The sequence below is a fragment of the Entelurus aequoreus genome, linkage group LG24, assembly GCF_033978785.1.
Source record: "Entelurus aequoreus isolate RoL-2023_Sb linkage group LG24, RoL_Eaeq_v1.1, whole genome shotgun sequence".
Lineage (NCBI taxonomy): Eukaryota > Metazoa > Chordata > Actinopteri > Syngnathiformes > Syngnathidae > Entelurus > Entelurus aequoreus.
The window spans coordinates 5678655-5691755 of NC_084754.1; the positions used below are offsets into that span (position 1 = coordinate 5678655).

Below are 13101 nucleotides of genomic sequence, written 5' to 3' on the forward strand. Positions count from 1 at the left end.
CACATTTCGGGAGAACATCCGCACCGTAACACAACATAAACACAACAGAACAAATACCCAGAACCCCTTGCAGCACTAACTCATCCAGGACGCTACAATAGACACCCCCCGCTACCCCCCCAACTCCGCCCACCTCAACCTCCTCATGCTCTCTCAGGGAGAGCATATCCCAAATTCCAAGCTGCTGTTTTGAGGCATGTCAAAAAAAAAAGCACTTTGTGAGTTCAATAATAAATATGGCAGTGCCATGTTGGCATTTTTTTCCATAACTTGAGTTGATTTATTTTGGAAAACCTTGTTCCATTGTTTCATGCATGCAGCGGGGCATCACAACAAAATTGGGCATAATAATGTGTTAATTCCACGACTGTATATATCTGTATTGGTTGATATCGGAATCGGTAATTAGGAGTTGGAGAATATTGGAATATCGGATATCGGCAAAAAAGCCATAATCGGACATTTCTACTTTAAATACATTATAACTTTTTTTTAGCCATTTAAAAAATGCCTCAAGGCCATTTATGCAAATTAAACACACCCCACCACCATAAATGCGTTGCAGTCCTGTGGGAAAGACTGAAACCATGCCTCACTAAATACTACTCGACACCGTCTTCCCCTCATGAAAATCGTTACCTAAAGACGGGACATCAATCTTAATGGTGAGTGAATTTCTCTCTCTTTCTATCGTTTCAGGTTGTCAAAGGAAGAAGCAGCGTGTCTCCCAAACGTGGATTCCCAAACACACAAAAGCTTGGATATGGAATGAAGTAGTTTCCTGTCTGCACTTGCTTTGTGCCTTGGAGCATTAGACTGGTTGGACAGAAATTCGACCATGGTGTTGCACTAGATAAAGACCGTTGATCTCACAAACACACACCATGCAACTGTATTGAAAAGGTGTTGGATGAATGGAACGGAGCTAAAGGAGACGGCTGCAGTGGTGTTGCACTAGATAAAGACCGTTGATCTCCCAAACTCACACCATGCAACTGTGTTGAAAAGGTGTTGGATGAATGGAACGGAGCTAAAGGAGACGGCTGCAGTTGTGCTGCTTTCAAATGCCAGCTGAACAGGTTCGCAGCAGCAGACACACACACAATTAAAGCAATGCGACGGGCAGACGGTGTGCAACCCTAGCTTACACACATTCAATCAAAAGGCACAAAGTGGCACACACACACACACCCCGGGTGGCCCCCCCGGACAGATGCTGCCTCCGCCCTTTCTCCTATTGTCCTCTGAAAGCCAGCTGGAGAGAAGATGAGATTTAGGATTGATTGGTTCTTTTTTTTTACTTGCCCACGTCACTCCACCCACCCCGGCCTGCCATCCCGCAGCCAAACAAACGTAGAAACATCATCTTACGACGCTTTTGGGCTCCTTTGATTAAGTCGTCTGGATTTATTTCTGGAAGCCCTCAAGGACATGACTGTCTAGGTGGTGGGGTTTTTTTTTTTAGGAGCATGTGAAGATCGTGACCCGGCAATCCCCCAAGCAAAGATGCTCAGGCGGAGCACGGAAAGAAAAGGGTCAGTTTAAAATAGTCCCTCAGCAGGTAGCAATGGGAGCAAGTGCAGTGGGAGAAAAGAAAGACCACATCACGCTACTTTTTGTCTAGGATGCCTCAAGAAGTGACAGAATACCCATCAGTTCTGACTTTCTCCCTTTTACTGCTCCTCCTCCTCCAGCCTTCGTCCCTCCCTCTCTCCCCTGCTCTCAACTAGAGTGCCAGCTTTCCCGGGCTCCGACTACAGTGCGACCAAAGACACCGAGCGAAGAGAGAGAAAGCGGATCGTTTGAGCCGGAGTGCGGATGGTGGAGAGAAAGAAGACGACCGGCTGCATGGACCCTCACTTTTTGCTGGATTCCGCTGTTAAAACCGGGAAGGCATCAAGGAGGCAGGAAATGAGGGCAGCGAGGGTAGCGATCAGGATAAAGAATCAGATGCGGTTTGTGTCCTGATGGGAAAGAAAGAACTTCCGACCCTCTCAGACTGCAGCTGTGTGTCTTTTAAGTAAATGCAACTTTAGCGTGTGAGGCGAGAGACAAATCAAGCTGACGTCAGAAGACTGCCAAGTGCACATTAACTGTGACTGTGTGTGTGTGTGTGTACTAGAATGACAGGGTGTGTGACCTCGTAGTCCGAGGCGTTGCACAAGAGGTTGGCCTGTGCACGTTCACCAGGCCTTAGAAGCGCAGGAAGAGGTGAGCTGGGTACGCTGGCAGGCCCAGTTGTGGGCGCATGGCCATGGGGGGGCCGCATCCCTTCCTCCACCCTGCAACGGGACAGACGCTGGGGGTTTTGGGGCGGTGGCCCCTTCAGAGGTGCATCCAGACTCTCAGAGCTAAGGCCTTGGCTAAGCCGAGCCCCCCAAGGGTCGGGGGCCGCAGGTCCTAACGTGGAAGGGAGCGGACGGATCAGATGTTCCCGCAGAGTCCTGGTCGTCCTCGGCTCTCTGGTTCTCATCTTTTTCACCTCGCTCTTCTTCTCCGTCTCGCTCCGGGGGAGCGTCGGATTCAACTACTTGGAGCCGCCCGGATGGGAGGAGTCTCGGCGGGTGAAGCTGGTGCCCAGCTACGTGGGCGCCCACAGACTGTCCCCCCCTGATCCCCAGCAACAGAAAACATGTGCCTGTCCTCGTTGTGTTGGAGACCCCGGGGTATCGGACTGGTTTGATGAAAACTATGACCCAGATGTCTCACCTGTGTGGACCAGAGACAACATCCAGCTGCCCTCTGATGTCTACTACTGGTGGGTGGTAAGTATCCTCCCACTTTTAACATCCACCTTAATGCACCTCCATGTTCTCTTGATGCATTCACTTCATTCAGACAGGAGAGTGGTATTGATCCCATCACTTCTAAAAAATATATATATTTTCTTTAATGGATTGTATTATACTGAATGTGCCTGTTGGTAAACACTACAAGCACACTTATCTAACTTAATTAAATAACTTACTAACTACTTAATTTATTTAAAGGGGCCACTAGGGTTTTCCCGATACCAATATTTTGGTACAGAGACTGGTACTAAAATGTATTTTGATACCTTTCGATACTTTTATAAGTAAAGGGGACCACAAAAAATGCCATTATTGACTTTATTTTAACAAAAAATCTTAGGGTACATTAAACATATGTTTCTTATTGCAATTTACTCCATAAATAAAATAGTGAACATACTAGACAACATGTCTTTTAGTAGTAAGTAAACAAACAAAGGCTCCTAATTTGTCTGCTGACATATGCAGTAACATATTGTGTCATTTATCATTCTATTATTTTGTCAACATTATGAGGGACAAGCTGTAAAAATGGATTATTAATCCACTTGTTCATTTACTGTTAATATCGGGTTATTTTCCGTTTCAACATGTTCTATCTACACTTCTGTTAAAAGGTAATAATCACTTATTCTTCTGTTGTTTGAATGCTTTACATTAGTTTCGGATGATACCACACATTTAGTAGTTACAGGATCATACATTGGTCATATTTAAAGTCCTCATGTGTCCAGGTACGTATTGCCGGAGTTTATAAATATAGTATGAATTTTTAAAAAAGGAAAAAATATTTTGTGACGATAAAAAATATTGCTGTGATCATAGTAGCATCGACTAGATACTGTACGCTATTGTACTTGGTATCATTACAGTGGATGTCAGGTGTAGATCCACCCATGGCATTTGTTTACATTTAGGCACGCTAGCTTTCGTTAGCAGTGACGCCGATGAGCTATCGTATCCTCCTACAGTGTGTAGTGAAGCAGGGATGATTCTTGTAAGAAACTTACTTTATTTGTCGCCATGGAGGCGAGGATTAGTGATTTAGAAGTAGCTAAAACACTTCTGACTGCGGACTCTGGTCAACAAAAGCACCATGAGGATTCTGGCGGGAACTCTCGTTCAACCCTTTTTCGATTACGCATGCACTTCCTGGTACCCTAGCACCTCCAAAACCCTCAAATCTAAACTCCAAACATCTCAGAACAAGCTAGTCAGGTTACTTCTAGACCCACCTCACTCCTACCCACTTTGGTCAAGGTGGAGGACAGAGTTAAACAACTTGCACTGAGCCTAGTCTATAAAATCCGCTACACCTCCCTGATACCGAAGTACATGTCAAACTACTTCCTTAACGTAAATGACCGCCATAACCACAACACCAGGGGGAGCTCCACTAACCACGTTAAACCCAGATTCCGAACTAACAAAGGTCTTAACTCATTCTCTTTCTATGCCACATCAATGTGGAATGCGCTCCCAACAGGTATAAAAGAAAGGGCATCTCTATCCTCCTTCAAAACCGCAATAAAAGTTCACCTCCAGGCAGCTACAACCCTAAACTAACACCCTCCCCGGATTGCTAATAATCAAATGCTAATAATCAAATGTAAACAATCAAATGCAGATACTTTTTCTTATGCCTTCTGATCTCTCTCTCTCTCGCTCTCTCTCTATGTCCACTACTTGCTGTCCATATCCTACCCCCCCCCCCCTCCACACCCCTGATTGTAAATAATGTAAATAATTCAATGTTATTATCTTGTGTGATGACTGTATTATGATGATAGTATATATGATAGTATATATCTGTATCATGAATCAATTTAAGTGGACCCCGACTTAAACAAGTTGAAAAACTTATTCGGGTGTTACCATTTAGTGGTCAATTGTACGGAATATGTACTTCACTGTGCAACCTACTAATAAAAGTCTCAATCAATCAATCAATGGATGTTCGCTGCTAGCCAGCTAGCCATGTCTTAAAGTACCTCTTCCTGAGGGCGTTTCAGTGTTATAACTCCACCTTTATCTTTAGTGTATAGGTCAAAATGTGTCTCTTCTCCCTTTTCTGTCTACACACTGTGTCTGCTTGTAAGTACTCCGTGATTCTGTGCTGCCGAACATGCTCCTCTGCTCGTAAAACCAGCAATGTCACGACGTGACGACGCGTCGTCATGCCCGGGAACAGGTACTTTTCAAACAGAGTATACTACCGTTTTTAATTAATTAGTACCGCGATACTATACTAGTACTGGTATACCGTATAAGCCTAGCGGCCACACTATGTAAAATCAACTTTTATTACCTGTTGGTCCCTGTTTTTGTGTAGTCGGGATCCCTATAAGTCTCGAAAATTTTAAATGAAATCATAGAGGCATGGTGGAGATATTTACAAACAATCTTGCCTTCTTCCAAACTTTCTCCGAACGGGCCGTTTGGAATTTGAGATTTTAGTAGCATATTTTGCATTACTTAAGTCAGTGGATGTACTCATATATGGTAGAGTTTTACCCACATTTTTATTCAGTTGTAGTCAATAAGTTTCTCCTTTTTCTCTGTCCTCTTGTTGTGAGGCAGACTGGCTCGTACATGCACATGCATGGTAAAATCCTTCACTGCCGCCATTGCTAATAAAAAATAGCGTATACTTATATCCTTCAGTAGACTCCATATGGAAGTGCTAAAAGCTACAACAAGGCTGACGGAATGGAGACCCAGTCGAAGAAGACTTAGGCACGTAAATATACCGCCCACAAAACGGCACATTTAGAAGAGACAAGTCAAAACGCAGCTCGAAGATGGTCTGTAAAACATAATCTATGCAACATTTTGACCAAAGAACCACCATTACATGTTATGTAGACCACAAGGAAGTGTTTTAAATGTAGAACAAAATCATAATATGACCCCTTTGATTAAACTATAGTGAAGGCATCCATGTTGAACACACCTGAGATTACACAATTAAGTCAGTCACAATGTGACATGTCAGCATATATCTTGAAACTTCCACTTCGTGAGCATCTGAAGGATTAACTCCAAGTGAAGAAGGCGCTCAAAAGTACAGTCACGATCCACTTATCAAAATGCACTACCTCAACGCTAAATTGCCATAGACATGCTTAAGATTAGCATAATTGATTTTACAAGGCGATTTCAACACCTCCAAATTTAGTCATGAAAACTACAACTAAAACACACTTACCGGTAATCAAACAGCTGGTGTGTAATAAGTACAATATGTACACTATAAAAACTGTGTAGAACAAAAAAAGACAAGACTGGTACATTCAGCCTAATGGCAAAGACTACTTCCTGTCTAAGGCAACTGCATGCAAAGTGTACTTTACATTACAATACAGTGTTTACAATTGAGACACAGAAGTGTAAGAAAACAAGATAACAACCGGACAGCAGAGCTCAGTGTTAATTGTTAAATAAAATAAATTAGATTTTTGTTTTAAAAACAAACATTTAACACATTTGAGAACACAAAAGTACTGAATCGTTGAATACCTGTATCAATTCCCAGGTACAGGAATGTGAAATGTACCTATCCCTATGTGTGGTGTTGACCATAGGACTAGAAATACTAGCTATTGTGACGTAGGAATGGTACAAATGTCTCTGTTCTGGCTACTCCCTAAAATATGGTTAAGTTTACATCAACAATGAAAAAAATAATTGTATACCAGGAAGTGACAAATGAAATGGATAAAGACTTAAATTAAGTCATGTATTTATTGTATTTATTGAAGAATTGTTGAGGAACAATACAACTACACATCTGTTCGTGTGTCGATGGGTGCTGTGTTGGGCGATATGGACCAAAACTAACATCCCGATTTATATTGCAAAATTTTTTGGGGGAAGTGAACTTGCAGTCAAAACCCAAATATGTGTTTCTAGTTGTTTTATTGAAACAAATACTTAACATTGTCATGTCTGAGATCATGTTTTGTTTTAGTCATGTCCTGTTTGGTTTTGGTCACTTAGTTCCTGCTTTTTCACTCCCTTGTTTTGTTTCCATGGTTACCCATTAGTTTCACCTGTTCCACGTCTGCACTCACACACCTGTCATTAATCATGTCGGTATTATTTATGCTTTCAGTTGCCAGGCAGTCGGCCTGGCGACATTACTTCTGACACCCATGCGTTCATTCCAAGCCATAGTTCCATGCCACGTAAGTTTTGTTTTTTCACGTCACAGTAAGTGTAGTTTTGTTTCATGTCCATAGTTTCTGTCTAAGAGTTAGTTTTGTTTCATAGCCAAGTTTGTACTTCCGCCATTGTGCGCCCTTTTCGTTTGTTCCTTTTGTTAGTGTTTAAATAAATATGTCCTTACCTTCACGCCTTGCCCGCTCCAACTTCCCCAACCCAAAGTCCACGCTTTGACAAACATGAACACATTTCTGGATTTTTTAAAGTTTCACGCATGGATAGATGCACATAAAATATTGGTATATAGCAGGGGTCGGCAACCCAAAATGTTGAAAGAGCCATATTGGACCAAAAATACAAAAAAGTAATCTGTCTGGAGCCGCAAAAAATGTAAAGACTTATATAAGTGTTATAATGATGGCAACACGCCCTGAGATTGTTAGGTTGTGAGTTCAAACCCCGGCCGAGTCATACCAAAGATTATAAAAATGTGACCCATTACCTCCCTGCTTGGCACTCAGCATCAAGGATTGAAATTGGGGGTTGAATCACAAAAAATGATTCCCGGGCGCGGTCACCGCTGCTGCTCACTGCTCCCCTCACCTCCCAGGAGGTGATCAAGGGTGATGGGTCAAATGCAGAGAATAATTTCGCCACACCTAGTATGTGTGTGACAATCATGGGTACTTTAACTTTAAAATGATGTAAATATGCCTGATTCACACTCCATAACAAGTCAACAATATCAACAAAGCTCACCTTTGTGCATTTACGCACAATATAAAACGTTTGGTGGACAAAATTAAACAAAGAAGGAGTGGCATAAAACATCTTTCTGTGGCAGCGTCGGAGAAAGATTTACATGTAAATAAACTGTTGAGTCACATTCCACACAACGGTGAGTTCAAGGGCCGCTGAAATTATTAGGACAAAACAGCGCTCGCCAAATACTCTCATCAGCGAAGCATAAACACAAACATATTAAACAGTTGGCTTTCTAACAATTAGGAAGGTTTGTGAAGTGTTTTTTTTTCACCCCATTTTTTTCATTTTGTGAAAAAGCTCCATGGAGCCAGCAGGGCGCTGCTCAAGAGCCACATGTGGCTCTAGAGCCACGGGGTTGCTGACCCCCGGTAAATAGTCTTAGTATAATCTTTAGCTACACTCAAATCCCCAGCTAATAAAAAAAATAAAAAAAGAAGTTCCTGGTTTGAGAGGACATTTTAAACATCTGCAGTAACAGGAAAATAATTTACCTTTAGTAATCGTGTTTTTTTTTTTTAGCTCACCATTATTAGAAGATCCTTAAAAATGTAAGCCACAAACTCCAAGCTACCAAGTGCAGGATGCTGCGTGGCAGGTGCCAATATTGCCACTGCGGCTAAACACCCTTTCATGTTGTGTATACATTTGTTGTGGCAGTGCCTCTTGAGCAAACTGGGAAACTCGTATAACATGTCAATTATTTCTGGCAGCTTTTTGAATAGGTTTTTTCATACCATTGCAACGAGGAAAAATATCTATTCATACAAAGCTTTTTTTTTTTGTCAGAAGTGTCTTCTACATTGTTTTCAAGTGCATCCATCTCTCTGTCATTGTTGATTTCATAGAATCACGAAAATTGCCACTCGCCACACCGCTGTCATGAACGCATGTTTGCAGAGGCTTAAGTCAAACGGACCAGATTGCTGACATTACTGCCGAGGATTGTTTTTTTTCAAAGAGGGGATCAGCAAAACGCCAAAAACGGAGGACAAAATACGTGATTTCCAGGCAAAAGGGGGAGGGTTGACAGGTATGCTTTACACCAGTTATCGATGGGAAAATAAATTTTTAGACAATATGATTCGCCTGAGCGACGAGGAGACACCAAGAGTATCAAGCGGTAGAAAATGGATTATAAAGGAAAGATCAAAAAAAAAAAAGTTTTTTTTTTTTTACTTGGGACTTCCTGTGGGCCGGATTTTGGATGCTGGGGGGCCGGATCCGGCCCGCGGGCCGTAGTTTGGGGACCCATGCACTAGGGCCAATTTAGTGTTGCCAATCAACCTATCCCCAGGTGCATGTCTTTGGAGGTGGGAGGAAGCCGGAGTACCCGGAGGGAACCCACGCAGAAAAGGGAGAGAACATGCAAACTCCACACAGAAAGATCCCGAGCCCGGGATTGAACTCAGGACTACTCAGGACCTTTGTATTGTGAGGCTCATGCACTAACCCCTGTCCCGCCGGGCATGATCAGATATTAAAATTTAAAATGTGCATTTTTTTCCTGTCAAAATTTAAAGAACGAATGCATTTAGTAAAAAAAAGAAAATAATTATTATTTTACTGAAACCCATTTTTTCCAGGCTTTCGCGGGCCACATAGAATGATGTGGCGGGCCAGAACTGGACCCCGGGCCTTGAGTTTGACACCTGAGGTTTAGAACTATATATCCATCCATCCATCCAGCAGTTGCATGCATCCGGGCACAGCCACACACGTCCTTGGTAGCAATCATTTAGTTGGCCGTACTCTCTTTATACACCATTGTGGGTTGGATTCCCTTCATGAGTTATGAAGGAGCTCTCGGTTTATCTCAAGGCCTTTATACAGCTCTTATGTGTGATTCTGTCCGCTGCTTTAGCTTTTATCTGTAAAAAAGAAAAGAAAAGAAAAGCGGACTGTCTGCCAATCGGCCTTCATCCGGAAACCTCCTGAGGGGCAGCGACCTTTGTATTTCCTGGCCGCGCTGCATCTGCAGCTGATATCGTAAATACACCCTCAGGTTAAAACTGAAGCCTGCAATAGTACATTTATTGTCCATAGGAACGCTGTCCTTTCAACCAGTTTGATTTTTTTCTTTTACACCAATATAGAGAAAGTAGTATAACAGTAATCACAAATCCCCTTCATCCTCTGCTGTCGCCATGCCAACTAATCCACTGCTTCAAGCACTACATGCTCTCCATGTGTCCATGTTAATATGCCGGCAAAAAAGAAGAACTTTTCCACCACCACCACAGTGCCAAAATGTTTGAAAACCTGAAACAGATACATCTTCTTAGGGATATCTATTTTTTTTTAAATTTTATCCTGGGCCCGTCAAAGTTAACAGTAGCGCATGTGATTTATGACAAAAAATAATTGCATTAATCATGTATAAATATGAAAAAAATGTTAGTATATGACATGAGGTGGCGACTTGTCCAGGGTGTACCCTGCCTTCCGCCCAAATGCAGCTGAGATAGGCTCCAGTACCCCCCGCGACCACGAAAGGGACAAGCGGTAGAAAATGGATGGATTTTGGCTAAAAAAGGTTTTGTCAAAAGGGTAGTCTAAATTATGCAAGTAAGTAAGTAATTTAGTGTGATTAATCATGATCAATCCAAATTATTACATTAGATTATCTGATATGTTTTTGTCAGTTACCGTATTTTTCCGACCATAAGGCGCACTTAAAATTCTTTCACTTTCTCAAAAATCGACAGTGCGCCTAATGTACGGCATAATTCAGGTTGTGCTTACCGACCTCGAAGCAATTTTATTTTGTACATGGTGTAATGATAAGTGTGACCAGTAGATGGCAGTCATACTTAAGAGGTACGTCTGGACCGCAATATAATGGCAGTAAACAACACCAAAACTTTAAATGTTCCATTGAGAATATAGAACATTACACACGGCGCTCAAAAATTTGTCAGAATGTTTTTAGTACGACTTCGGTAAGCTATGAAGCCGCACCGCTTGATGGATTGTCGGCGCATTAAACATACGAGTATTATTATGGTGTGTGTATAAGGACTGCAGAATGGCACCTATTAGCAGACATATCACCTGGCGTTTTGTTTCGCAATATTTTGCAAAACCAACTTTTCTTACCTGCTGATGTGTATTTGGGATCTGCATAAGTCCTGAAAACGTGCGCGTGTCCGCAATTGTAGTCCATGCCGACACAGTAGTCATAAGCTTCTTCTTTTTCTCTATCTTCTTATGTGGCATTAATTTTCCGCTGTTGCCATTTCTAATATAAAGTAGCGTAAAGTTCTTACTTATATCGGTCAGTAGACTAGCTATCAAAGTGCTAAAAACTGTAGTGGGTGTACATAAGGATCATTCACAAGGTTGGCTATCTGGAACACACCAATCCACTATTTCTACAGTCTAAATTATTAAAATTCACCGACATCGTCTCATAACAAACAGCAATAACTATGTACAGGGCTAGGAACCATTTGTTACCACTGAACATTCAAAACATGTTTAGTGAACGTGAGGGGGGGCATAGTTTGAGGAGAGAACTCAATTTAAAAATTCAGATGAGAAATTCCACCATGAAAAGTTTTCGCATTTCCATCACAGGTGTCAAGTTGTGGAACAATCTGAGTGAAGTACATAAGCAAAGTCCAAGCATCAATGTTTTTAAAAGAATGTACAAAAATATATTGTTCACAGGATATAGTGAACTGTACTAAGAGCTGTTGTGTCACATTCATAGTTACTTGTTAAATGTATGTTGTATGTATATATATATATATATATATATATATATATATATATATATATATATATATATATATATATATATATATATATATATATATATATATATATATATATATATATATATATATATATATATATATACATATATTTTTCGGATATGTTTACATTAATGTTTATTTTCATTTCTTGTTTCTTTTTGCTTTTTATTATTACTATTATTATTATTATTATTATTATTATTATTGTTTTTGTTATTCATTCTTGAATGGCTTTTTTGTTGTTTTTTTGCAAAATTTGTTTGTTTTTGTTTTGTCTACATATTCGAAATAAACATGAAAAAAAAATATATAATAATAATAATAATAATAATAATAATAATTCACCCACGGAACTTTAGTCGTTAGAGAGTTCATGTCGGAAGGTTTTTCACGGGACACATTTCCGGCGTTGTTGTTGCACTAGTGAGCCACGGATGAGGAGATGCTGCTCCGTTATTGATTGAAGTAAAGTCTGAATGTCATTAAAACAGTTAGCGCCATCTTTTGACACTTCTCTCACTCCCGTCCTTGCACGCTACACCGCTACAACAAAGACGACGGGGAGAAGACGCTGTCGAAGGTGAGCCACGTAAATAAGACCGCCCACAAAACGGCGCATCCTGAAGCGACTGTCAGAAAGCGACTTGAAGATGATCTGTAAAACATCATCTATGCAACATTTTGACCAAAGAACCACCATTACATGTTATGTAGACCAGTGGTTCTCAACCTTTTTTCAGTGATGTACCCCCTGTAAAAAAATTTAAATTCAAGTACCCCCTAATCAGAGCAAAGGATTTTTGGTTGAAAAAAAGAGATAAAGAACTAAAATACAGCACTATGTCATCAGTTTCTGATTTATTAAATTGTATAACAGTGCAAAATATTGCTCATTTGTATTGGTCTTTCTTGAACTGTTTGGAAAAAAAGATAGGTTTTTATTTATATTTATAAAGGATTTTTGAATTGTTGCTATTTTTAGAATATTTAAAAAAAATCTCACGTACCCCTTGGCATACCTTCAAGTACCCCCAGGGGTATGCGTACCCCCATTTGAGAACCACTGATGTAGACCACAAGGAAGTGTTTTACATTTAGAAAAAAAATCATAATATGACCCCTTTAATGCGCCCTATAATCTGGTGCGCCTTTTGTATGAAAATAGACCTGACTAGACACGCTCATCGGCAGTGCGCCTTTTAATCTGGTGTGACCTATGGTCCGAAAAATACGGTAATCGCTTTACCTCACTGTCTTGTATATATACATTAGTGCTGTCAAACGATTAGTTTTGAAATCAGATTAATCGCACTACTGAATGATGATGAATCAAAATGAATCGCAGTAAATAACTTGCTTGCAGAATTTCAACTTTCAAATCAACTTTTAAAAAAAAGACTCCAACATTTTCACCCAAATGCAATTTTGCTTTCATCCATGTCATCCAGGAAAGTTTTTTAAATGTTTTACTTGAATGCACAAAATGTTGTTTGCTCAAAATCATTTATCCCGATTCCTGTCGGGGTGTATGTTGTAGCTAAATTTGAATAATCAGTGTTCATGCATGATTAACGCAATATTTTTTGAATTTTGTGATAAATAACGGTTGTCTATCTGTGTTG

General features: G+C 40.6%; 1 protein-coding gene across 1 annotated transcript in view; it reads left to right on the forward strand.

Annotated features, from left to right (window-relative positions):
• The first annotated feature begins 1818 nt into the window (after positions 1 to 1818).
• The window catches only part of st3gal2 (ST3 beta-galactoside alpha-2,3-sialyltransferase 2), a 34299-nt gene continuing 23016 nt past the window's right edge, over positions 1819 to 13101 (forward strand). Inside the window, exons 1-2 of the mRNA XM_062035178.1 lie at positions 1819 to 1926; positions 2148 to 2765. Of these exons, the coding sequence (XP_061891162.1) occupies positions 1819 to 1926; positions 2148 to 2765 (726 nt within the window). The remainder of the gene's footprint in view (positions 1927 to 2147; positions 2766 to 13101) is intronic.